This window comes from Lithobates pipiens, unplaced genomic scaffold (assembly GCF_037356315.1).
Source record: "Lithobates pipiens isolate NorthernLeopardFrog02 unplaced genomic scaffold, aLitPip1_a1.2 Scaffold_16, whole genome shotgun sequence".
Classification (NCBI taxonomy): Eukaryota; Metazoa; Chordata; class Amphibia; order Anura; family Ranidae; genus Lithobates; species Lithobates pipiens.
Window position 1 is genome coordinate 84,100,723 of NW_027507748.1, and position 25,217 is coordinate 84,125,939.

At 42.7% G+C, this 25,217-nt stretch overlaps 1 protein-coding gene across 3 annotated transcripts in view; it reads left to right on the forward strand.

The window, feature by feature from the left end:
- SAMSN1 (SAM domain, SH3 domain and nuclear localization signals 1) overlaps positions 1–25,217 on the forward strand; it is a 185,762-nt gene that overhangs the window by 141,798 nt on the left and 18,747 nt on the right. For all 3 annotated transcript variants that reach the window (XM_077480065.1, XM_077480066.1, XM_077480067.1), the window contains 5 exons: positions 9,926–9,997; positions 13,331–13,483; positions 21,750–21,885; positions 24,524–24,675; positions 24,760–24,966. In XM_077480065.1, the coding sequence (XP_077336191.1) occupies positions 9,926–9,997; positions 13,331–13,483; positions 21,750–21,885; positions 24,524–24,675; positions 24,760–24,966 (720 nt within the window). The remainder of the gene's footprint in view (positions 1–9,925; positions 9,998–13,330; positions 13,484–21,749; positions 21,886–24,523; positions 24,676–24,759; positions 24,967–25,217) is intronic.

Genomic DNA, 25,217 nt, shown 5'->3' on the forward strand with positions numbered 1-25,217 from the left:
TAAATATAACTAACTCAAACTCAGAACCTTCGCTGCCTCCTCCCCGAGTTCCCCCATCAGGGTCCAGCTCGTCCTTATGAATCCACCCTCCCAACCTATACGGAAATGCAATCAACATATTGAGCGGTGCCCGAAAATGTTATCTGTTATCCATGGCCGTCAGGTATCCCTACAGTCCTCCTCTCTACCATATACAGACGCTGTCAAAAATTCCATTGTCCTAATTTTGTCTAGCCTAGAAAACCAGTGTTTAAGAGAAGGTGTAGCCGTGGACATCCACATGTCTGGAATACAAGCCCGGGCAGCATTCAGCATTTGCGTTAACAACATCTTTCTATAGTGGTGAAGGGGTTGTTCATTTAAATGCCAGAGGTAGCCCAAAGGGTCCAAACCAAGGTCAACAAGTGTAAATTTTTTAATCATCTCCCCCACATCCTTCCAGAATGCTGTAATTAAAGGGCACTGCCAAAAAAAGTGTAGTAATGTCCCAGTCTCTTTATTACATCACCAGCATAGCTTAGAAATTTTCGGGTAGAATTTATTCATTAAGGCAGAAACCCTATACCACCTAACCAATAGCTTATAACCCTGTTCTTGAAAGCGGATTGCTATGGAACATTTATGAGCCAATATAAAAATCCTGTTAATTTGTGATCTTGTAAAAAAGATCTGGAGGTCCTCTTCCCAGCGTCGTATATACACAAGAATCTGGCCTTCTGGAGGCTGAATAATCTGTTTATACAAAAGTGACAACGTGTGGTACATGTTCCCCCTCCGCACATAAACGCTCATCGGGTGTCAGTGGCCTTACATATAGTTCTGCTATAGACCTTAAAAAGTGTGACAATTGAAAGGCAGACCATGGCTCTAGGGAGGCTGGGAAAGAGTGGAAATGTCTTGCGTTGACATCCAACCCTTTTGGGTAACAAAATGCATGCACCTGGTTCTACCTATTCCTATCAACCGCCGAAGCTGTTTATTATCAAGCCCAGGCATGAAGTCTGGGCTACACTTATTTTAAAACTTTGCATTCATCTTTTGAATTTATATTTAATACAGAAGCACCTTAAAATGAAAACACAACAGGGTTGCAACAGTCTTCTACTCTCTTGCAATGTACCTAATGGAAACTGCACATAGTCAATATCTGCTGCAGCCACTATCCTCTCCCCAGCTAATGAAAGGCCAGCCTGTTCCTGTATGATGGGTTTTTAGATAGATGCTCATTTACTTCACCCCTGCTGATTTTATCTTCTGCAGACAGCAGGGGAGCTGTATGCTGGATCAAATTGATAACGCAGTTGCCTGCCAATCTTTAAATAAAGGTAACAAATCCTTTATCAGAGCGGTGCGGCTAATGGCTCAGCCACATATGGCGGTACTCATGAAGGCACAGTAGAGGCAGCACCGAGGCCAAAGTATTCATGCCAGGCACCAAGCAAGTGTTCGGTAATGGCTGCCTCAGGCAGCTTCAGCCCCTGATACATCCCTGTTCCCTATAGTCCATAAGCATCTGCATCAAGTGGACTCATTTGCTCATTTTGCTCACCCACTCTGGTTGCCAATAGGCAGATGGTTGTCCACAAATAGGTTTTTCTGATTTCTTCTACATGCATATGACTCAATAAAAAAAGCATTTTTTTCTCTAAGGCCTCATGCCCACTGGTTTATTGTAAACTCTGTTTCCCCCGACAGGAGAAAATTAGCATTTAAAAACTCACCTAAGCTGCGTCTTTTCAAACCAGTTTAGGCGAGTTTAGCGGCATTTGGTGTTTGGGTGTTTATTTTATTGGCCAGAATTGTAAGTTATTATGACCATTGAAATTAATAAACTCTGAAGTGCTAAACCCACCTAGCGCTTAGGCATGCTTAGGCACTTTTAGCAGTCTTTGCCGTTTTTATGCTCAAATCCTCTCCTGAACGCAATTCTTCTGCATTCAGGAGAAGGAGCTTTGACTGACTCTAAACTCCTCTAAAAGCTTACTTGTGCATGGAAACATTGAGGTGCCTTCAGGGGCTTAAGCAAAAAACTCCAGAAGCCCCATAAACATCGGGTTAGGAGCAGCAGTATGCATGAGGCCTCGAACAAGGGTTCGTTCACAAGGGTGGTGGTTAACCACTTGCCTACTGGGCACTTTTAATCCCTTCCTGCCCAGGCAAATTTTCAGCTTTTAGCGCTGTCACACTTTGAATGACAATTACGAGGCCAGGTAACACTGTACCCAAACAAACATTTTTAATTACTTTTAAACAGATAGAGCTTTCTTTTGGTGGTATCTATTCCCCATTGGGTTGCTTTTGCTAAACAAATGAAAAAAGATCGAAAATGCCGGTTATCAGCTCTCCTCTCCTCATGCGCTGTCAGCGTTAGGAGAGGAATGCTGATATCTGTTTTCACTGTTATCAGCTGTAATTGGACACAGCTGATCACTGTGATTGGTGCTTTGCCACGATCTTTGATCAGCTGTGTTTTAAGTGCACAGCGAACACAGATGCCTGTGCGCTGCAGGGAAGGAGTGAGAAGCACAATGTGCGACCACGCTGTAGCCGTCATTTGGCTATAGAGCGGTCATGAAGAAGATAATGCAGGTGGCTGAGCTGAAGTTTTAACACCCCCTGACTGCTCAGCTACACATAGAAATGCAGCCGCTCAAGGCTGTACCCATGCAATAGCCACAATGCTTTGTTTCATTGCTGTGGCAAAAATTTTATAAAATGTTATGTTTGTCAGGTGGTGACCCATTCAAGTGAATAGGGCCATTCTGCAACTGCCCTGAAACTGCATGAAATGCATGCAGTTGCGCCATGGTTGGTAGGCATTTTAAAGGGATGGCAGTATAGCCGCACATATGAACAAGGTTGTTTTTCAAAAACTGCACAGGGTCATGTAATGTGGATGGTTTAGATGCATATAACAGCGGACAGCGGCTTTCCTAGCAGTGAAAAAAAAAAAAAGCAAGATACAGCAGAACACACAAGTAAACAATTTACTAACTTCAATCTGCAAGGGCAGCAAACTGCTATTTTTTTTTTTTTAAGAAAAGACATCTTGCATTTCAAACCTGCTGCAGATTACATATTTCCTAGGAAGATTGCATAAATCTGTCACTATTTTATCTTCAAAAACTGTATCATCCAAAAAAAAAAAAAAAACAATCTTGAAGCATAAAGATCACAAACTCTATAAGCTCACTGATATTAACTGCTACCGTTGAACTCCAGAAACATAAAGCATGCAAAAAAAAAAAGAACTTTCTGTCAGTTTTATTATGTCTCCAAAGGTTCCCCTTGAAAGACAAGAGTGACCTTGATATGCTGAGTTGGCACATGCCAGTGAATTAATGGCAGGACGTCGCTGGAGGGAGGCTCGCAGAAACAAAACAGCGCCAAGGGCTGTGTTCTGCTCTGATCATTAACTAGATGAATCAAAGTGATACATCAAATAAACTAATCTGGTGCTGGCCTTTTTACTTTGTGTAGGACCTCGGATACAGGGAGCTGCACTGTTTTCGGGAATTTTAAAACACAAAAGTGTTGCAAAATAAGGCTAGGGCACGAGTCGAATCCCAGAACTCGCAGGGAGTTTTTCTTCCCCCTCCTCTGCCCTGTTTCTTGCCATGTTTGCCAAGTTTGATAGCTTGCTGACACATCAAAAGCTACTTCTGTCTTTTTAGAGGCCAGCAGGAATAGAGATGGAAGTGAGTCTGACAGTGGTAAAGATAATGAGGGCAGATTAGCCCCTTCTGCCTGTGCGTGTCATGTCTAAGCGTTGTTGGCACACGGGTGGGCGGCATTGTAAGGATGGGCAGGGTGGGTAATCTGACATGCAGCAATTTCAAAATATGACCAGAGACACACTTCAAAAGACAGTAGCATAGCACAGCTCAGTAAAAGCAAGTCTGCTAAAGTACAGCTTAAAGCCCAAGTGAAGTCACAGACATTGATATATAGTTATTTATTTATTTATTACAAGAACTTATAAAGAGTCAACAATCTGCGCAGCACTTTACATATATTGTACATTTACATCAGTCCCTGCCCCGCAAATCTAAAGTCCCTAACTCACATCCATACATACATTTGTAGCGCACCCCTGGATCTCCTGGAAGCAGAAAGGTACCTTCAGATACAGGGAGCGAGCTTACATTCACCCCAGGGCTGAGTCCATGGCTATAATGGTAAGTTAGAACAAATATGGGCCCCAGTCACTTTAGGTAGTTTTCAATGCTTTAATGAAGAACTTGAAAGAAGTAGTAGTAAAGGGGTTGAGGAGATGTTTCAGATACCCTTTTGTAGCAGATCACTTACAGACTCTTTAGGTTAAAGGACAAAAACACAGCTTTCTTCTAGCAGATCTTGAATATCTGGGTAGGTCTCTCACACAGACCTAGCAACCAGTAAATGCCTGGATAAGTCTCTCTAACAAACTTAGCAGCCAGGAGTTTGTTACCTTGATTGGATTGTAGAACAGCCTCACAGTACCAGAACCTTTAAAGCCGACCTGGCAGTACTTTGAGGGTAGATAGATGTAGATGAATCCTCCAAACGAGTCACCAGGCCCTCCTGAGAGACCAGCCTTCATCCTGGCTCTCTCCAGCAAGGGTCCTCTCCCGGATCTCCTCAGCTTGGCTCGGCTTCTTCCAAACAGGCAAGACAGCCTAAGGACCACCTCTGAAGACAGGCTTCTGGGCCTACTTGCACAGCTTGCAGCAACGTAGCTTCAGGCCTGGAGGGCCACGAGGTGAGAACTCCCCTAAGCACATGGCATCTGTCAAATAAATACCCCTTCCCAGAATGCAAAGTGGCAGGAACCTCCTACTGGGCTGTTTCTGGAACAAGAATATTCATTACAGCTTAACTGAGTTGTTATTCTCACACTGTCCTTTGGGTACCAGTGACACCTACTGGCAACAGTGGGAAATGCACAACACAGTCAAATTAGAACAGAACCAAATAAACCATGTACAATCAATCTGAGCTGGTTAAAGCTCAGCCAAAAACAACATTTGTATTATAGCCCCATTTTTAGGAACAGGGGCTACACACATACTATGGCTAATTTTGACAGGAGCCAATTAACCTACCAGCATGTCTTTGGAGTGTAGGAAGAAACCGGAATACCCACAGGAAACCTAGACAGGCACAGGAAGAACATACACTATACTGTCAAAAGTACTGGGATGCTTGCCTTTATATGTGCATGAATTTTAAAGGCAAAGTCTCAGTCCATACAGTGCAATATTGAGTTGGTCCACCCTTTGCAGCTATAACAGCTTCAACTCTTCTGGGAAGGCTGTCCACAAGGTTTAGGAGTATGTCTATGGGAATGTTTGACCATTCTTCCAGAAGCTCATTTGTGAGGTCAGGCGCTGATGTTGGATGAGAAGGCCTGGCTCACAGTCTTCGCTCTAATTCATCCCAAAGGTGTTCTATTGGGTTGAGGTCAAGTCAGTGCAGGCCAGTCAAGTTCCTCCACCCCAAACTTTCTCATCAGTGTCTTTATGGACCTTTCTTTGTGCACTGGCCTACTGTAAATCATTTGGTGGAGGGGGATTATGGTGTGGGGTTGTTTTTCAGGGGTTGGGCTTGGCCCCTTAATTCCAATGAAGGGAACTCTTAAGGAGTTAGCATTCCAAGACATTTTGGACAATTTCACGCTCCCATCTTCATGAGAACAGTTTGGGGGTGGCCCTTTACTGTTCCAACATGACTGCGCACCAGTACACAAAGCAAGGTCCATAAAGATATGGATGAGCGAGTTTGGGTTGGAGAAAATAGGCACCAGAGTGCACTCTATAATGGTGTTTCTCAGCCAATGTACTGTGCACCCTGGAGTGCCTTTTGTGTGTCAAAGGGGTGTTGCATGCATGAGACCCAACTGACCCTGGTTCAGAGATGAATAAAATCAGTCTGTGATCCAGGGAGGGCTATGTGGTGTGGGGCACTGTAATGTTATGGGAATACTCTGATGATGGGGGGCTCTGTCATGGAAGTACTCTGATGTGTTGGGGCTCTCATGTATAATCACTTTGATGTGATGGGGCCTTTGACTCTGTGATAGGGGAACTATGTGATGATGGGGGTAACATAAGTAACATTTAAATGTAAAAAAGAGAGTGCATAAAAAATTGGATAACGAGCTGGCTGCACATAAGTAACATTTGCCTTTTTTAATCTGGGTGCCTTGAGAGTTTGTATAGTATTTGCCGGCGTATAAGATGACCTTTTACACCCGAATTCCACCGCCAAAAACCGGGGGTCGTCTTATACACCGGGAGGTGTAGGAAGAGGAAGCTCAGTACCTGGTAAAGCCTACCGGGTTCCTCAGTAGCTGGATAACAGGCCACCAGACGATCGTACGGTGCTCCGTACCGGGTGGAGAGGCCGCCGGGTGATCCTGTGTGCACACAGTGTGCGCCGCTCAGCCAATCTTGGCGGGCGATGCACTGTTGATGAATGCAGAGCCTGTTAAGCCTGCTCGGATTGGACTAACAGCCTCTGCCAATCCGAGCAGGATACATGAGTCGGAGCGACGTGGGCTGATGATGTCACAGCCTCTGCCAATCCGAGCAGGCTTTGCATCCATCAACAGAGTAGTAAAATGCATTGCCTGCCGTGATTGGCTCAGTGGTGCACACTGTATTCTGTAATTCTACCGGACTATACAAACAAACTACCGGTATACTGTACGGTACTTTGTCAAATTTAAAAGCCCTATCATACAGTGCATCAAAAGTTTAACCAGTGAGGAAGTGACAACTTGACAAGTTTGCAGTAACAAACCATCATACTGTACCTACTAACAAAGCATAATACTGTACCATCATATAAGGTATATTGTACCCACTAACAAAGCATCATATACAGTATACTGTACCCACTAACAAAGCATTATATATGGTATACTGTACCCACTAACAAAGCATCATATACGGTATACTGTACCTACTAACAAAGCATCATGTTACCGTTTACTGTGTGTACCTGGCTCTACTTTACCGGAATTACAAAGCATCATATACGGTATACTGTACCTACCAACAAAGCATCATATTACCATTTACTGTTGCGTACCGGTACCTGGCTCTCCTGTACCGGAATTACAAAACATCATATACGGTATACTTTACCTACTAACAAAGCATCATATTACCGTTTACTGTGTGTACCTGGCTCTACTATATACGGTACTGTGTCTTCCTGGCGCTACTGTAGGGTATATTACAAAGCATCATACAGTATACTGTGAGTACTGGTAGCCACATCCTGTACTGCACATCCAGCTCCGGATCTCCACTTCATATAAAATACTGGTATGATTTATGGTGATTTGGAGTAGAGGAGTCATTGTTGCTACCTAAAAATTGTGGGATTTCTTGTAGTTCACCAGTTTCCTTTTTGATTTCATAAAAATTATAGCGTAATACCTAACAGATTACAATACCTGACAGATTTCAGATTTCCTGTAGTGTGAAATGGCTGCTAGACAGGGCCCCAGCATGGCTCCAGCAAGGAGAAGGAAACATGAAGCCAATTTCAAGCTCAAAGTTGTAAACTTTGCCAAGGAACATAATAACTGCACTGCTGCAAGACAATATGGAGTAATGGAAAAGATGGTCCGAGACTGGAAAGCAAAGGAAGATGCATTAAATTGTATGCCAAGGGCTAAGTGTGCATTAAGAAGAGGCACCCCACATTGGCCAGAACTCGAGAAGCATGTAGCAGACTTGGTGCATGAGCATCGTCACAATGGTTTTGTAGTGACACGAAACAGCATACGGATTTTTGCACTTCAGTGGGCCAAATCTAACCCAGATCACAGCAAAGGATTTAAGGCCACTATATCCTGGTGTTCTAGGTTCTTAGAAAGACATGATCTGGTACTGAGGCAAAAGACCACAATTGCACAAAAATTACCTGCAGATCTCGATGGCAAAGTAAGTAATTTCCATCGATATGTAATAGAACAGCGCAAGAAACATGGCTATGCGTTAAGTCAGATTGGAAATATGGATGAAACTCCTATGAATTTCGACATGGTTGGAAATAAAACAGTCAATTCAAAAGGTGCCAAAACTGTGTTAATTAAAACAAAAGGACATGAGAAGTCCAGTTTTACTGTGGCACTAGCATGTACAGCTGATGGTGCCAAACTAAGACCCATGATTATTTTAAAAAGAAAAACAATGCCGTAAATCAAGTTCCCGGTTGGAGTTTTTGTACATGTTAATGAAAAAGGCTGGATGGATGAATAAATAAAGCTATGGCTTGAAAATGTATGGAGTAGATGACCAGGTGGACTTCGTCGAGAACGTAGCCTACTGATGTGGGATATGTTCAGGGCTCATTTAACTCCCAGCGCAAAGGAAATACATCGTTGGTACAGCCACTGGATGCATGCCTAAACAAACCATTTAAAGATTGCATTCAAGAACAGTAGAATGAATGGATGGTTAGCGGCGAAAAGTCATTCACAAAAGGAGGAAACTTGCGTGCTCCACAGTTGGATGTTTTGTGCAACTTTGTCATAAAAGCCTGAAATGATATTGATCCAGAAAAAGTAATCAAGTCTTTCAAGAAGTGTGGCATATTAAATTCATTGGATGGTATGGAGGACGATGACTTGTGGCAAGGTGAAGGGGAAGCCGAAGCTAAGGCCACACCATCTGATGTGGAATTGGATCCATATGATGATTGTCTTACGAATGTACTACAAGATGTCATTGATGAACTTATGATATCAGAGGATGAACATGAAGAGGATTTTGAAGGATTTTAAAGTGGTTTTAAACCCTTACAAACCACTTTGACCTACAGGTAAGCCTAGATTAAGGCTTACCTGAAGGTCCAAGAAATATCTCCCAAACCTATACGGTTTAGGAGATATTTGCCCGAAGACAAGAGGTGTGGCTGTTAGTCAGCTCTGTTTGCACAGGGCACTGCAATGTCAGATCTGGAAACAACATTTTCACATTAAGCAAAGGATATTTTAAGGTATTTCTAAGCAAAAAATAATAATGTATAGGATAGAGGGCTACAGGACTATGTATAAAAAGATGCAAGTTTTAAAATGGACTTTAAAGTATATTTTTGCATCCAAGTGTATGTAAAGCTAATCACTGAAATCCCATATGATATATCACATAAATGTGTTTTCAACAGTAATTTTCAATATTTTTAAATCGGCATATTTCAAAAAAACAATAGAATGGTGATCCTGCTGTGAAGGTTTTCGTGAAGGCTTCTCCTGTTCGGGGGTGACAACACTCTGTCCCTGTCTCTCTGTTGTGTTTTTGCATTGTCATCCTATTGCATGAGCATGTCTATTAACTAATAGTGGCTATTTCAACACACATTACACAGACTGGTCCACTGTTGTCACCAGCTGGAATCCGGCCCTCAGATATGCCATACAGCCCTTGCTGGAGTGCATGTACATAGTGTCTAAAAAAGTGACTACAGAGAGACAAATATCATTTAGATAGTGTTCAGAAGTGGAATTTCAGTCAATACTTTTCTTCTAGTTTTAGCAGTGGGGAAAAATCTGTTTTTTTACTGCCAATTACCATTTTATTTTATTTTATTTTTGGATTTTATTACTAAAGTCTAGATTTTATTGCTCTTATGTCTCCATTGTGGTAATCTTTAGTGATTTTCACCAGTAAAGAATTAGGGGGGAAGGAAATCTTGCAGGGACAATTGCCAAAGTTCCCCTTTCAGCAATTTCCACTCACTTTCACGTTCATGTCTGGTTCAGGAGGTCACTGATTGATCAGAAGTAGGATTTATTTAGGAAATGAGCTGGGACAATCAGTCCTAGTTTTGTCAAAGATTTGTCAATTCATTTAGAAAAAAATGTTCCAGTCCTCTTTTGTTATGGTAATCAGTTTGCACTGATTTTTGTTTATTACTTTTCTTCACCTAGCGTACCAGCAGTTTTGGAACTTTTGATCGCTTCAAGAAACCTTCTATTTCCAAACCAGAAGACTTAAATGAGGTTGGTGACTTATGGTATTTTCAGCACACTAACCTGTAACATTATTTGTTTTTTTATTTATACATGAACAGTTATTAAATAAATAAAATATTGTTGTAAATGTTTTTTTAAATGAATATTACTTTTCTTGTATATATGTGTAGCACCGCCCTAGATAGGCTGCTAGTTAGGTTAGGCAAATATAGTTCTTGTGGCTCTCCTGTTTTCAGTTGAGCAGCCTGTGATTGCTATGGGCTCTTATGGGCTTTACTGGCTACAGTTGGGCTGGATGGATAAAACATAGTAGGCTGGATGAAGCAAATCACCTGAATATTTATGTTGTATCAGCCAATCCCTGGGGTAGGATTCCCAGATGGTGGTTAAATAGTCTGTAGCCTGGAGCTCCCTTGTTCTTGTCTAGGAGAAGTCCCCAGCCTGAAGGGCTTTTGCCCTTCTGAATGTTCTACTCATTCTCATTGAGGTCCCAGATATAGCAGAGCTGGGGAGCCTATTTTGCTAGATTCCCTGAAGCTAAGAGTGGGGTTATGCTAGGGATCCGGTCTGGAAGATTCACTGAGGAATTGTCTGCCTGAGACTGGAGGGTGGCATTCACAATGTGTACAGACCTGTGTGAAAGATCCTAGTGACTGTTGCTGCAGTTAACCCCTGGTGCACTAATACTAAGGCTTGCCTGGCCTAGGACATTGTTAATGGTGTCCCAGTTCTGTCTATTTCGTTTGTGGGGGTGAGCGCTACCTATTTATATAAGAAGATATGATATATGCATTTCATCCCCCTTAAAGCATTTATATTATACTGTAAATCATGCACTTAAAGCAGTGGTTCTCAACTCCTGTCCTCAGGACTAAGGATGAGCTCAGGCATGTTCGCAACTGCACGTGCAGAGCCAGCCAGGAAGTCGGCACTGCGGAGTGCTTATCACAAGCAGTGAGACATTTTAGAGAACCGTGGCTGCAGAGATCGGGAAATATCTCACTGCCTTTGATTAGCGATGTGCGGTGCCAACTTCCTAGCGGGGCTCTACACGTATGGTTTGCGAACACACATCCTTACTCAAGACCCAATAACAGGCCAGGTTTGCAAGATATCTGAAGTTCATCACAGGTGAAGTAATTGCAGTATTCTAGTCTGCATCTCCCCAAGGTAATAAGCAAAACTTGGCCTGTTAGTGGGTCCTGAGGACAGAAGTTGAGAACCACTGACTTAAAGTATAGTATATTTTTACCTTGTGGTTTGCATTATGGTCAATAGGAAGGGATGATAAAATTATCATTATCTGATTTTGGAAATTGCACTGCAGTTTTAGAATTATGCTTCAGCAGAAAAGACTGGAAGATCATAAATTAATCTCTTAATCACTGAAAAAGGACATTTTTAAAAGGACAATTTTAAACATATATTTATAAAGGTGGTAATATAAATTAAATTTTAAGGTACATTCTAAACACATTTTAAATTTTGAACTTATTTAGAATACAATTCATATCCAGGCATTTAGTGGTGCAATTGATTGGACTACTAGCTACAGTAAATCACTATAGTTAGCTGTATTTAACTTGTCTGAAGGGCCCCTGAATCTCAGCCTGTGGAAATTCAGGTTTGTGTGTTCCCTGGTTCATGCAGCTCCCTTTCTTACATGGCAGCCTCATCCCTACACATTAAAGTGGTGTTTTTTAACCCTAGGGTGTCTCCTGAGGTTGCTAGGGGTTGCTTGACCAATGGTGGGTTGAGTGCCCACTTACACTGAACACTAATACAAGGGAGCAATTTTCTACTAGCTACCATGGGCAGCACAATGGGTAAGTGGTTAGAATTTCTGCTGGTGGCACTAGGGTTGTTGGTTTGAATCCCAACCATAGCATTACCTGCCTGGACTTTGCATGTTCTCCCTGTGCCTGTGTCAGTTTTTTCTGGGTATTCTGGTTTCCTCTCACACTCCAAAAACATGCTGCTAGGTTAATTGGCCCTAGGATGTGTATGTATGAATGTGAGTTAGGGATCATAGATTGTAACTCCTTCAGTGCAGGGACTGATATGATTGTACATATATTGGCTAGGTTACATTTCTAGTTTTAGTTGTTTGTTTTTTTGTATAGTGGGTGATGACAAAATTGTCTACCCTGAGTGTCAAATACACTTAGTACGCCACAATTTTTTTTTCTTAACTTTCTTCAGATTATTGATCATGCTATTGTACCATGAGCTGTAGGTGTTTTTTTTTTTTTTTGTTTTTTTTTTAGCAAGGTTTCCCTGAGAACCTGAACAATATTTGAAGCATTGCTCATAGGTAAAAAGGTTGAGAAAGGCTGCATTAGAATGCGACAGGGAAGTTGCACAACAGAATGTGTTAAAACAAGACTGGAGTCTCAACCAAAAAAACCCTGCATTGGGCTTTAAATCTTTTCTGGCGGTGTGTGGTCCTTAAAGATACAGATCAAGGTGCAGATAAAATAATATCAGTGATGTTCTCTTCATCATTGTGACCATGCCTATGCCCCATCATGAGAGAAGCCCATGATGTCTTATACTCATGGGATGTTCTTAGTCTCCTAGGTTGAATGGTGCTGGCTGTCATTTAACTCAGAAGGATAAGGATATCTAGTGGCAGACAGAAATAGCTGTAGAGGGACAGTGTTTAGGCAGGTGGTGCTCATCCGCAGCGGGAATGCAGATGGGGGAGGAATTCGAAAGGAACCTAGTTCCTCTATGGTTTCCTTGATTACAAGGAGGCAGCTATCTGATTGGATGCTGCCACACATGTGACTTTGGTGGCCATCTTGGGTCAGGCAGAGTCTATTTAAGACACTGGCTCCCGGTTTGGCCAGTTTCCAGGAAAACCTCCCCTTTGGGTACAGATTGGCCAGGCCGCATTCCGCTCCTCATGGAGCACACTGCCAACATGTCCAGGTCTAAAGTCCACTGTCCTATCACTGTTTCACTTTGTAAGTGTCCCTGTTGGGTTGCCTCCCTGCTGGGCTTGTTGTGAACTGCTGAACTTTTGTTACAACATATTCCTGTTACTGCACTTGGACTGCATGTGCTCACTGCCCATGGTATCACGCTTCACCTACCCACAAGTGCCTTAAAGGAGGTGCGTATTGCAGCCAGAGCTGCCTATTTTTTGTTTTGACACTTCCTGGGGAACCCTTTTAAGAAATAAAAAATGCACGGAGTTAGTATAGTTGCAATGGATAGCGTTAGTTGGTCGCTGACTCATTTAATTTGTTGCCTTGAATTTATGACGTGCCTCGCAAATTCCTATAAGTGAAAATGTGTGGTGATTTTATTATACACTAACCTTTCCTGGCTAATGTGCATTTGTTCTATCAATAGGTGGGTGATTCCGACAGTATATGTGAAGGAGGAGGACCTCCAGATGGTGACAAGGCTTCCAATCATGGGGGGAGTCTGACTAAAAAGATGAAAGCCATATCTCTGACCATGAGGAAAAAGATGGGAAAAAAGTACATTAAGGCTCTGTCTGAGGTGAACATGATTAAATATTACAATGAAATCTTAAGCAGTTCTTTATACACAACACTATGAAAAAAATAATAATATATATATATATATATCTATATATATAGATATATAGATATATATCTATATATATATATATATATATATATATATAACAAGCCCAAATAGGCTCAGGAAGCGCTTATACATATGATTATACCCATAACATGAGCAATCAACTTCATCTCTTGGAGGAGATGCTGCACGATACCTGATGTGAGCTGATGATATGTTGTGAACGTCGCTGTGACATATGTGATTTTTGTGAGTGTACATTGTGAAGGGAGTTTGGTTTTTAATAACATTAAACATTGCCTAAATGGGATTACGCTATGTCCGATTCCTTTTCACTTTTTTACCTGACCAATTGAGTAATTAAGAGTGGCTGGCACAGATTGAACAGCGACAGAAGACGCCTGTAGAGTTTTGTTTTGAGATTTACACGCAAGGTTTAAGCTGTTCTCTGGTAAGGGTTTTTTCAAGAGGGGGTCTCTTTGTACACCCCCCTCATTTTTCTGTGCAAGTGTGAAGGTGTTATCTTTCAGTGACAGCAATATCATCCTAACAGACTTTAAAGGACAGTTTTGTCTCTGCAACATTTGATCGCAAACTCCATTTTGATATATATTTTATATTTATATTGTGTACGGACTATATAGAATGGACAGATGTTGAATTGATTGCTCATGTTATGGGTATAATCATATGTATAAGCGCTGCCTGAGCCTATTTGGGCTTGTTTTCTTTTTGAATTTAATGTTGATCTGTATTTATATATGCCATTATTTTGGTTGATTGATATCATTTATTTTCATCATTCCAAAAGCGCTTGTTTGTTTGGGAATAGACCTGGTTTCTAATATATATTTTAAAATTATATATATTGAATGGTTTGTGCAAAAAGTTATAGCGTCTACAAACTATGGGATATTTTTCTTTATTCATTTATTTCACTAGTAATAGCTACGATCAGTGAGTTATAGTGGGACTATTGCAGCGGAAAAATCGGACACCTAACTGACACTTTTTGGGGACCAGTGACTCCAATACAGTGATCAGTGCTAAAAAAAATATTCACTGTCACTGTACTAATGACACTGGTAGGGAAGGAGTTAACATCAGGGCAATATAGGGTTAAATGTGTTCCTAGAGAGTGCTTGCTAAGTCTGTGGGGGGGTGCTTTTACTGTGGGAAGGCAGAGATCTGTGTTCCTGCTTAGCAGAAACACAGGATCTATATCTTTCCTACTAACAGAACGGCGATCTCCCTTGTTTACATCAGCAGACCACCATTCTGCTTCTCTCGAGAATGATTGATGGGTCCATTTGGACATTGGGTCCACCAAACTCACTAATTAGCTCCTGCTGTGTCCAATCACAGCGTGAGTGGGTCACTGGCGGCATGCGTGCCCCAGACCCTGGAGTGTCAGATCACATATTAGGTATGTGATCTGGCACAGAGCGGCCGCCTTGCCACAGTATATGTGCATGGAGTGGCCGCTAAGCAGTTAAAAGAGCAGAGAACATGAACAAAGTCCAAAAACCCTTGTCTGTTAGTTGGCATAGCTTACTGAAATAATTGTCTGGCTCCTAAAATCTAGCATTTTTATTTTCATAGTAGAGAAGTATTTATTAAAAGAAAAATCGTGCTACATGAATATTCTGAAAAACTGTAAATCTGCAGTGTTGGCAATACATTTTTGTTACTGACACTCATACCACATATGATATTTAAGTGCATATTTATTAACTCTGAAATTATTTATCCTTAAAGTGATTGTAAACTATCACCTTGTAATACAACCCATTATGTTTAAAATAGAAATAAAAGGGAACACCTTTTTGTATAGATATAAAAAAAAAATGATAAATACCTTTTTTTTATGTGATCACATTCCCTTTGTTCTCAGCTGCATAAGATCTGGGGGGAGGAAAAGCAGCAGTACACTGAGCTACCCAGTGAATGGCTGTGCAGTGGGCACGTGTCAGGACAAGTCTGATCATTGGAGGAGAGTACACCGAGTTCCCAGCATAACTAGAGAACTGACCACTACGTATTCTCCTGCTAAGCTTGGTTTTAAATAGAAAAGCAAGGGGAATAACAGGAAAAACAGGGATTTCACACAAAGGAAGCAATACAAAGAGAACAGGATACTTTCTCATACGAATACATGGTACAGCAGGCACATATAACTTAAAAAGTTTTTATAGTATAACTAAAGGCAAAACTTTTTTGGAGATGGATTAGGATACCTGTTTGTATTGCTGTAAGTGCCCCCATTAGGGAGTATTATCTTCTCTATTTGTCCTGTTTACCATTATTAGGGATGAGTTTGATGTTCGGGTCAAACATCGCAGTGCAGTGCTGTATGATGATTGGCCAAAACATGCACCTGACCTGCATGCTTTGGCCAATCCCAGCGCCCTCTGCTAACAGAGCCATAATTGGCCAAAGGCAGGGTGCCTTTGGCCAATCATGGCTCAGGGGGACTAAGTCCATGCCCCACACTATATAAGGTAGCCTACACGGCAACCCTGTGTAGTGTTGTTGGTGCGGACGGAGACATAGCTTGATTTAGATTAAGCAGGCACAGGTTATTCAGCTAGTGGCAGTGTATTTGATACATATACACACAGTCAGTCTAATATATATACATATATATATATATATATATATATATATATATATATATATATACATATATATATATATATATATATATATATATATATATATACATATATATATATATATATATATATATATATACACACACACACACAGTCTCATATGTACTGTATATATACTCTGCATAGAGAGTAGCCTATATCTACAGTGCATTCCATGGTGTACTGTTTCTAATACACTTCTGGTGGTGTACACAGTACACAATAAAGTGCAGCCTTAGTACAGTTTCTACTACTTTTCTTGTGGTGTACAACGTATCTAATACACAGTATCTAATACAGTGTGTACAGTTTAAACTACACCTGGTGGTGTACACAGTATAAAATACAGTGCAGGTGGTGTACACAGTATCTAATACAGTGTAGTGTGGTGTTGCAAAACAAAATATACATCATGTCCGGAAGGCCACCAAGGAGAGGCAGACACTCACAGGCCACTAAAAGAGGGCAAGCAGCCTCTGTGTCTACAGTCAACAGTGCTGGTCGTGGACATGGTGCATCCTCTGCAGGTGGCCATGGGTGCACACTTGTCCTTTTTTTCTGCTGCTGGCCATGTTATTGAGCCAGAATATGCAGAAGAGTTACTGGAGTGGATAACAAAGCTGTCCTCAGCCTCCTCATCCTCTTTCACCCAGGCTCAGAGTAGTTTGCCTTCCAATGCAGCTACCAAAGCGGCCTATTCCACCGGCTCCTTGTCCACAGTTACTCCTTCCGTATCCCCACCATCATGCACGGAGGAGTCCCCAGAACTATTCGACCACAGTGTCGGGTGCGTGCTGCTGGAGGATGAGCAGCAATTTGAAGGCTCCGATGTTGGTTCCCAGGTTGAGGAAGGGAGTAACGTGAGCTTAGAGAGAGGTGGGGGCCCAAAAAGGACAAGAAACTGGCAGTCATGTTCCCCCAGCTGCGACATACTGCCAAGTTTGCTCCAGTAATGAGGAGGGAGGTGATTATGAGGTCACTTGGTTATTTGGGTACCTGAGAGAAGAGAGGAGGAGGCACAACTCCAATGAGGCAGGATGTCCTCTAGGGGGAAGCTTAAGGGCAGCCATCCTATTTTATCACACCGCAGAGCACCGCAGGTGTGGGGCACTGTTAAATCCCTGCTGACTTTTAAAAGTTCCTTGGTGTGGGCCTTTTTCGCACTGTTGCTGTTTGCAACCTATGTCTGAAGTGGATCAATCGTGGCCAGAACAGTAGCTGCTTGGGTACCACATGCTTGACCAGACATAGTGCTAGCAGCCAATCTGCTAACAGTACACCACCATCTGATTTTAGCAAGCAAATTTTCCTACCCCAGTTGCTGAACCTTAAAAAAAAATTGGTCCCAGCCATCCACATGCTCAGCGTCTGAATGCTTGCTTGGCCAAATTGCTAGCACTGCAACTGCTGCCTTTTCAGCCGGTAGACTCTAACCCCTTTTGTGAATTTGTGGAATGTGCTGTACCCCAGTGGCAGGTTCCAAAACACCATTTCTTTTCAGAGAATGGCATTCTGGCTCTCTACCGGCATTTGGTAGGCAATGTTTTGGCCTCATTGGACAGGGCGGTCAGCAGCAAGGTGCATATTACTGCTCACTCATGGTCCAGCAGGCATGGGCAGGGACATTACCTTTCCTTCATGGCGCACTGGGTAACTCTGCTGGCAGTTGGGAATGATGCAGGATAGGGTTCAGTATTGTTGGAGCTTGTTCCTCTACCCCGCCTCCAAATGCTAGTGGTGATTCTGCCACAGCTCTCTCCTCCACCCCCTCCTCTTTTTCTTCCTCTATGGCCTCTTCTGCAGATTTGTCCTCTGAACCAGTGGTGCTCCATAAGCGTTCAAGGGGCTACACAAGCAATCAGACAAAAATATGCCATGCAGTGCTTGAGTTGGTCTGCTTAGGGGATAGAAGCCACACTAGGGCAGAGATTCTGTCAGTTCTACAGGGGCAGGCTGAGTGGTGGTTGACGCCACTCTAGCTTCAGCAGGAATGGTTGTATGTGACAATGGCACCAACCTTCTTTCTGCCCTCCGACAGGGACACTTGACCCATGTTCCATGTTTGGAACACATCTTGAATTTGGTGGTGCATCGGTTCTTGAACACGTACCCTGGCTTACAGGATCTCCTGAGGCAGGCCAGAAAAGTTTGTGGTCATTTCCGTGGATCATACAATGCCAGTGCTCGGCTGGCTGATATTCAAAGGGAATACAACCTGCCCACCAACCATCTCATTTGTGACATGCCCACCAGGTGGAACTCAACCTTGGCAATGCTGCAGCGGCTGCACACGTAGCAGAAGGCCATCAATGTATACCTGTGCGAGTATGGCACCAGGACAGGGTCAGGGGAGCTTGGCTTCTTTTCACCACACCAGTGGCTACTGATCAAGGATGCATTCACTGTCCTGTCACCATTTGAGGAGGCCACAAGGATGGTGTGCAGTGGCAATGCATGCATCAGTGACACTGTCCCTCTAGTCTTCCTGTTGGAGCACACGCTTCGTGAAATAATGGATAGGGCACTTGAGGCAGAACAGTGGGAGGAAGAGGAGGACTTCCTTATCTTCTAAGGCCCCCTTTATCCAGATAGCATTCCTACGGAACTTACAGGAAGAAGAGAAGGAGGAGGATTGTGTCAGCATGGACGTGGAGGATAACACTCAGCAGCAGTCTTCAAGGGATAGTTTTGAGTCAGCAGAAACCCAAGGAGTTGTACGTGGCTGGGAGGAGGTTGTTATGGATCATGTGATCCTTAGTGACCCAGAGGACTCAGAATAGAATGCCTCTGCAAACTTACGCTGCATGGCCTCTGTGATTCTGCAAAGCCTGCGAAAGCACCCTAGCATTCGTGGTATCAAGGAGAGGAATCATTACTGGCTGGCAACCCTTCTTGATCCACGTTACAAGGGTAAGGTTGCAGAACTCATTCTGCCTTTGCAGAGAGAGCAGAGGATGAAACATCTTCAGGAGGCCTTGAAGAAAGTTTTATGCAATGCATTTCCAGACCCTGAGAGGTTACAATTTCCTGGTGCTGGACAACGTGTTGCTAAGGCTTCGTTCAGTCAGAGAACAGTGTAGAAGGTGGCCGGCTGACCGATGCCTTTAAATAATTTTTCAATCTTCAGCGCCAAGATCTGATTGGTTCAAGCAACCATTGCCAGCATCTGCATTACATGGTGCAGGAATATCTAGGGGCAAGAGCAGACTTGGAGACCTTTCCAACAGAGCATCCACTGGGTTACTGGATCTTGAGGATGGGCGACTGGCCAGAACTTGCTCAATATGCAATTGAGCTACTGGCCTGTCCTGCATCCAGCATTCTTTCTGAATAATAGAGTGCACCTGTCCACAGACTCTGTTGATAGTTTCACATTCATAAAAATGAATCAGTCTTGGATCAGCATCTATCAAGCACCTGATGCTGATGTAACTGATTGAATTTTCTATGGATGTGGGATTCTTTGAAGACTGCCTATGCTGGAATATCCTATTCCTCCTCAATATTGATGATGCTAGCTTCCAACAATATTTTTGGTTTAGGGCACCACCACCACCACCCAAGGCCCAATTTTTCTGCCCCTGTTTAACAGGGGCATATGATTAAAATTTTTGATATATTACAACGCAGGGCCCATTCCTGCGCCAAACAAGAGTATCTGTGAGGGGTTACAGTGTTGTGGCACCTTCCTTCTCAGAGCTCTGTGCTCAGCTGTCTGTTAATTGTCAAAGACTCTTCCTTCCACAGTGACTCACCTGGTCTTCATTTCCTGCTCATCAGCTAGAGCTGCTGGTTATATAAACTCCTTGGATCAGATCTTCTGTGCCTTTGCCTTGGCCAACATATCCGGACTCTCTCTGCTGTGTTTTCCTGTGAAAGACTTTTGCTTGGCTGACTTCCCTTCTGGTTCCAGATCCTGTTTGCTGCTCCCAACTTCGCTGATCTCTGGACTCGTGTTTCTCTGGCTTGTTCTGACTACCTATCCTGGTTACCGAACCCTGGCTATGTTTTGACCATGTTCGCTCTGTTTATACCATTTTATTAAATAGTGTGATTTTTACTGCACTTCTGTCTCAGTCTGATTCATGGTTTCTGACATGCTTGACCTCTGCATAACCTCTGGACCTAAACCCCAAACGCAGCGCATCCATGAATCTTTTTTTTTTTTCAACCAGCAGGTTGAGTGAAAGAAACTGACTCGATTTCTTCATCCATGTATTCAAGGTAGATTGGGGAATCTTCCCCACTGAGCTATAGCAGAGAGACTTCCTTGCAATCAAATACACTAAAGCTGGCACTTTCATTTCCTTTTTACAAGTAATCACATAAACTCTGTTCTCAGCTGCATAAGGAGCTCAGAGAACTAGGGGAGGAGAAACAGCGGCTCACTGATCTTCCCAGTAAATGGCTGGAGGGGGGGGGGGGGTGTCAGCACTAATCATTGAAGGAGAGCAGGCTGAGTTACTAGCATAACCAGAAAATTGGCCATGCTGTGCTCTCATGCCTAGTGTAGTCAGTTTTAAATAGGAGAGCAGTGGGATTGTCAGGAAAACCAAGGATTTTACACAAAGGAAGCAATAGAAAGTGTGCAGGATACTTTTTCATACAAGTACATGATACAACAGGCACCTAACAGGAGTAAGAAATTTTGGGAGTAACATATTCTTTAAGCAGCATTTAAATGCCTTAATGTGTTTACCCCAACATTTCTTATTCTTGGTAGGTGCCTGCTGTACCATGTACTTGTAGGAAAAATCCTGTTCTCTTTGATTGGCTTCCTTTGTGTGAAATCTCGGGTGTTCCTGCTAGTCCCTCTGATTTCCTTAAAAAAAAAAACCTGACCACACTAAGCAGGAGAACACACAGTGGTCAGTTCATATCTTGATACCCATCCCAATAACATAATTCAGTTGCTGAGAACACAGCCTGTTATCTTCCAATGATCAGATCCCGAACAGTGGCAAGATCAGTGTGCTGTTGCTTCTCCTTCCCCAGCTCTTATGCAGCTGAGAACTGAAGGAATGTGATCACTTATAAAAAAAATGGGGCAAAAAGGTATTTATAATGTTTTTTTTTATATCTATACAAATTGTTTTTGCCTTTCATTCATTTTTTAAACAGAATGGGTTGTTTTACAAGGTGATTGTTTACAATCACTTTTAAAAGGCTAAGTAATCACACGACCTATGAATAAAAGTATTGGGTATGTCGGGTAAAATAATAAAAATGGTTGTTTTCTGTTTATTTACCATTTTGCAGAAAACCCTTTACACCATGGCAGCTTGTCCTATAATCGTTTAAATTGAGTGTACAGTGTGATTGATCTGTAATCCAATGACTTATAAAGTGTTTGATCTTCCTGCTCTGTCAGAGCCCAGCTTAGATATTCCTCTGGTGTGTTTACAGTATCTGACCAATTAATACTTTTAGCACTCTCTATGTATAAACTTTATAGCTCTCATCAAGGTTAAATTCTTTAATGACTTACAAAATAAATCACTTGATAAACTGCTATTTTATTATCCTCAATTAAGCAGAGGTGTTTGTTTGTTTTTCCTCTTTAGAGTGAAGATGGAGATGGGGCTTTTGCTGTGCGAGACAATGACCCTACAGGTTGGCACGCTGCTGAGAAGTGCACTCTGCAAGCCAGTGAATCCGTAGAAAGTCTTTACAGTCTGAACAGCGGTCAGAGTTCATCGAGTAAGTATTCATAAAAACACCGTCAGATGGGGAGCCATCTCTAGTCAATGACCTTTAGGTACAGTTCCACCAGTGTCATCTTACTAATGTCTTGTGAGATACCAGCAATGACAGATTGCATATCTTGATACCCGTCCAAATAACATAATTCAGTTGCAAATTGGCAGAAACTGTTTTGATATCTAATTTCTCATACAACGCCAGCCAAACATACAACTGAAAAAAATATAGTAAAAGTTTTACCTGCCAAAAAGATGTGTCTTGTGACCCCCCCCCCCCCCCCCCCACTCAGGTCTTTGGCAGCCCAGAGTGACACCTCTGCAGTTCTGCAGTCTCAGGGGATGATTTACTAAAGTCAAATAGACAGTGCACATTGCAAAGTGCAGTTGCACTCTTCCAGGTGCAGTTGCTCCATAGCTTAGTAAGTGAGGTAAAGCTTCCCTTTGTAAAGAATACCCAATCACATGGAAGGAAACTTGAAAAAAACAGCTTGCATATGGTTGGATGATGGAAGTCAGTAGAGCTTCTGCTCATTTACTAAGCTCTGGAGCAACTTCTCTTGCAGAGTGCAACTGCTCTTTGCACTGTTCCTTCAATAAATCAACACCTCAGTGTCACTGCCCCTCCTCCTCCCTTCTCTTTGAACTGCTGGTAATGGCACCACAATGTTGATGCCCACCTTGAGCTGACATTTTGTTTAAGTAGAGTTTCACTTTTTGAGTGGAGTGAGCCTTTAACACAAAAAAGCTTTTGAGTTTATTGCATGTATTCTCAGTGAGAACTAGGTAACTAGTACTAGATAAATAAAATTCTGAAGAACCCTTCCTGGCTATTAAAGTATGCCATGTTGCTTTTTTTTATCAGATTTTATTTATAGAAAAAAAAAATTGTGACAAATACAGAAAAAAAACAAAAAAAACCCCCAGAAAAAACTAAGATCAAATTACCTCACAAGGCAACGAGTGCACCAAAATAAATAACAGCATCAATACATACGATCCAATACCATCAAATATTTAAAAACAAATCCAGAATAACCAATATATTATATCCATAGTATGCAGAAACTCTCTGACTTTCTGTACTAGGCCATCCCAACCTGCCTCTGTACTAGGCCCCCACAGCCTGCCTCTGTACCAGGCCACCCCAACCTGCGTCTGTACCAGGCCACCCCAACCTGCGTCTGTACCAGGCCACCCCAACCTGCGTCTGTACCAGGCCACCCCAACCTGCGTCTGTACCAGACCATCCCAACCTGCCCCTGTACCAGGCCTCCCCAACCTGCCTCTGAACCAGGCCACCGCAACCTGCCTCTGTAGCAGACCATCCCAGCCTGCCCCTGTACCAGGCCTCCCCAGCCTGCCTCTGTACCAGGCCATCCCAACCTGCCCCTGTACCAGGCCTCCCCAACCTGCCTCTGTACAAGGCCACCTTAACTTGCCTCTGTACCAGGCCATCCCAAACTGCCTCTGTACCAGGCCATCCCAACCTGCCTCTGTACCAGGCCATCCCAACCTGCCTCCGTACCAGGCCATCCCGACCTGCCTCTGTACCAGGCCACCCAAACTTGCCTCTATACCAGGCCATCCCAACCTGCCTCTGTACCAGGTCATCCCAACCTGCCTCTGTACCAGGCCATCCCAACCTGCCTCTCTACCAGGCCATTCCAACCTGCCTCTGTACTAGGCCATCCCAACCTGCCTCTGTACCAGGGCATCGCAACCTGCCTCTGTACCAATCCATTCCAACCTTCCCCTGTACCAGTCCATTCCAACCTGCCTCTGTACCAGTATATTCCAACCTGTCTCTATACCAGTCCATTCCAAACTGCCTCTGTACCAGTCCATTCCAACTTGCTCTGTACCAGGTCCATTCCAACCTGCCTCTGTACCAGTACATTCCAACTTCCTCTGTACCAGGCCATCCCAACCTGCCTCTGTACCAGGTCATCCCAACCTGCAAAAACCTGCTCACTGTAGTAGCCTGTGGTATATACAGAGAGTGCCAGACCCCTTCTGACATGCCTGAGTGGCTTTCTGTCTGTATAATGAACACAAGGGGGGTTATTTACTAAAGGCAAATCCACTTTGCACTACAAATGCACTTGGAAGTGCAGTCACTGTAAATCTGAGGGGTAGATCTGAAATGAGTGGAAGCTCTGCTGATTTTATCATCCAAACATGTGCAAGTTAAAATGCTGTTTTTTTTAAATTTTCCTTGAATGTCCCCCTTGGATCTACAGCGACTGCACTTCCAAGTGCACATATAGTGCAAAGTGGATTTGCCTTTAGAAAATAAACCCATGGTGTCACGCTGCACCTCTACCATTCAGAGAATGTCTTGTACTTTGTTCAATGAATACAAGGGATTCTGTGATTGGATGAGGCAGAGATTGTGACATCATCTGCGTTCTCTGATTGGTAGGTGTTCAGTATACAGAAGGCAAGTCTCTCCAGCCGGAAGAGACCAGCGCTGATTTTACATAGCACACGCTACTACAATGAATTTCCCTCTATAAGTGAAATATGAAATAGATGTAATAAAGCTAGACTAATTTTAAAAAGAAAAGATAAGTCTCATTCAACATTAATATAATGCAAAATAATACATTTCTAAAAACATCAATGCTTATTTATAGGTGGTGTAACAAGTTGCTCTGATGGGACTAGCAACAGAGACAGTTTCAGACTCGATGATGATGTTCCTTATACCGGACCATTTTGTGGTCGAGCAAGAGTTCATACTGATTCTACTCCTAGCCCGTATGACACAGATTCCCTAAAAATCAAGGTAAGGTACTTTGCTGTTTTTTATAAATACATACACTCAGTTCATTTATTATATCATAATGGCTTTTCCACATGTGTTTTCCAGAAAGGAGACATCATAGACATTATATACAAAACCCCCATGGGCATTTGGACTGGCATGCTGAATAACAAAATTGGGAATTTCAAATTCATATATGTTGACATCATTTCTGAAGAGGAAACGCCTGCCCCAAGGAAGATAGTGAGAAGGAAAAGTAAGCGGCCAAGGCCCAAAACATTACAAGAACTTCTGGAAAGGTTCAATCTACAGGTGAGTAATATCACAGAATCACTATGTAGCGCTACCTTCTTGAGGACCGCTGGAATTAAGGTTCACCCTGTGTGTGCAGCCAGGCGGGAGTCATTCTGGCCCCCCGACAACCAAGCAACCAGCAGTATTTTCAATCACTCACAATCAAAGAACAGTCACTGGAATTATTTTTTTTTTTAACTTGGATAGGGTTTGGGAAAGGTCCAGGATGCCATTAATTCATAAACTTTGTACATTGAACCCTCTGTCAC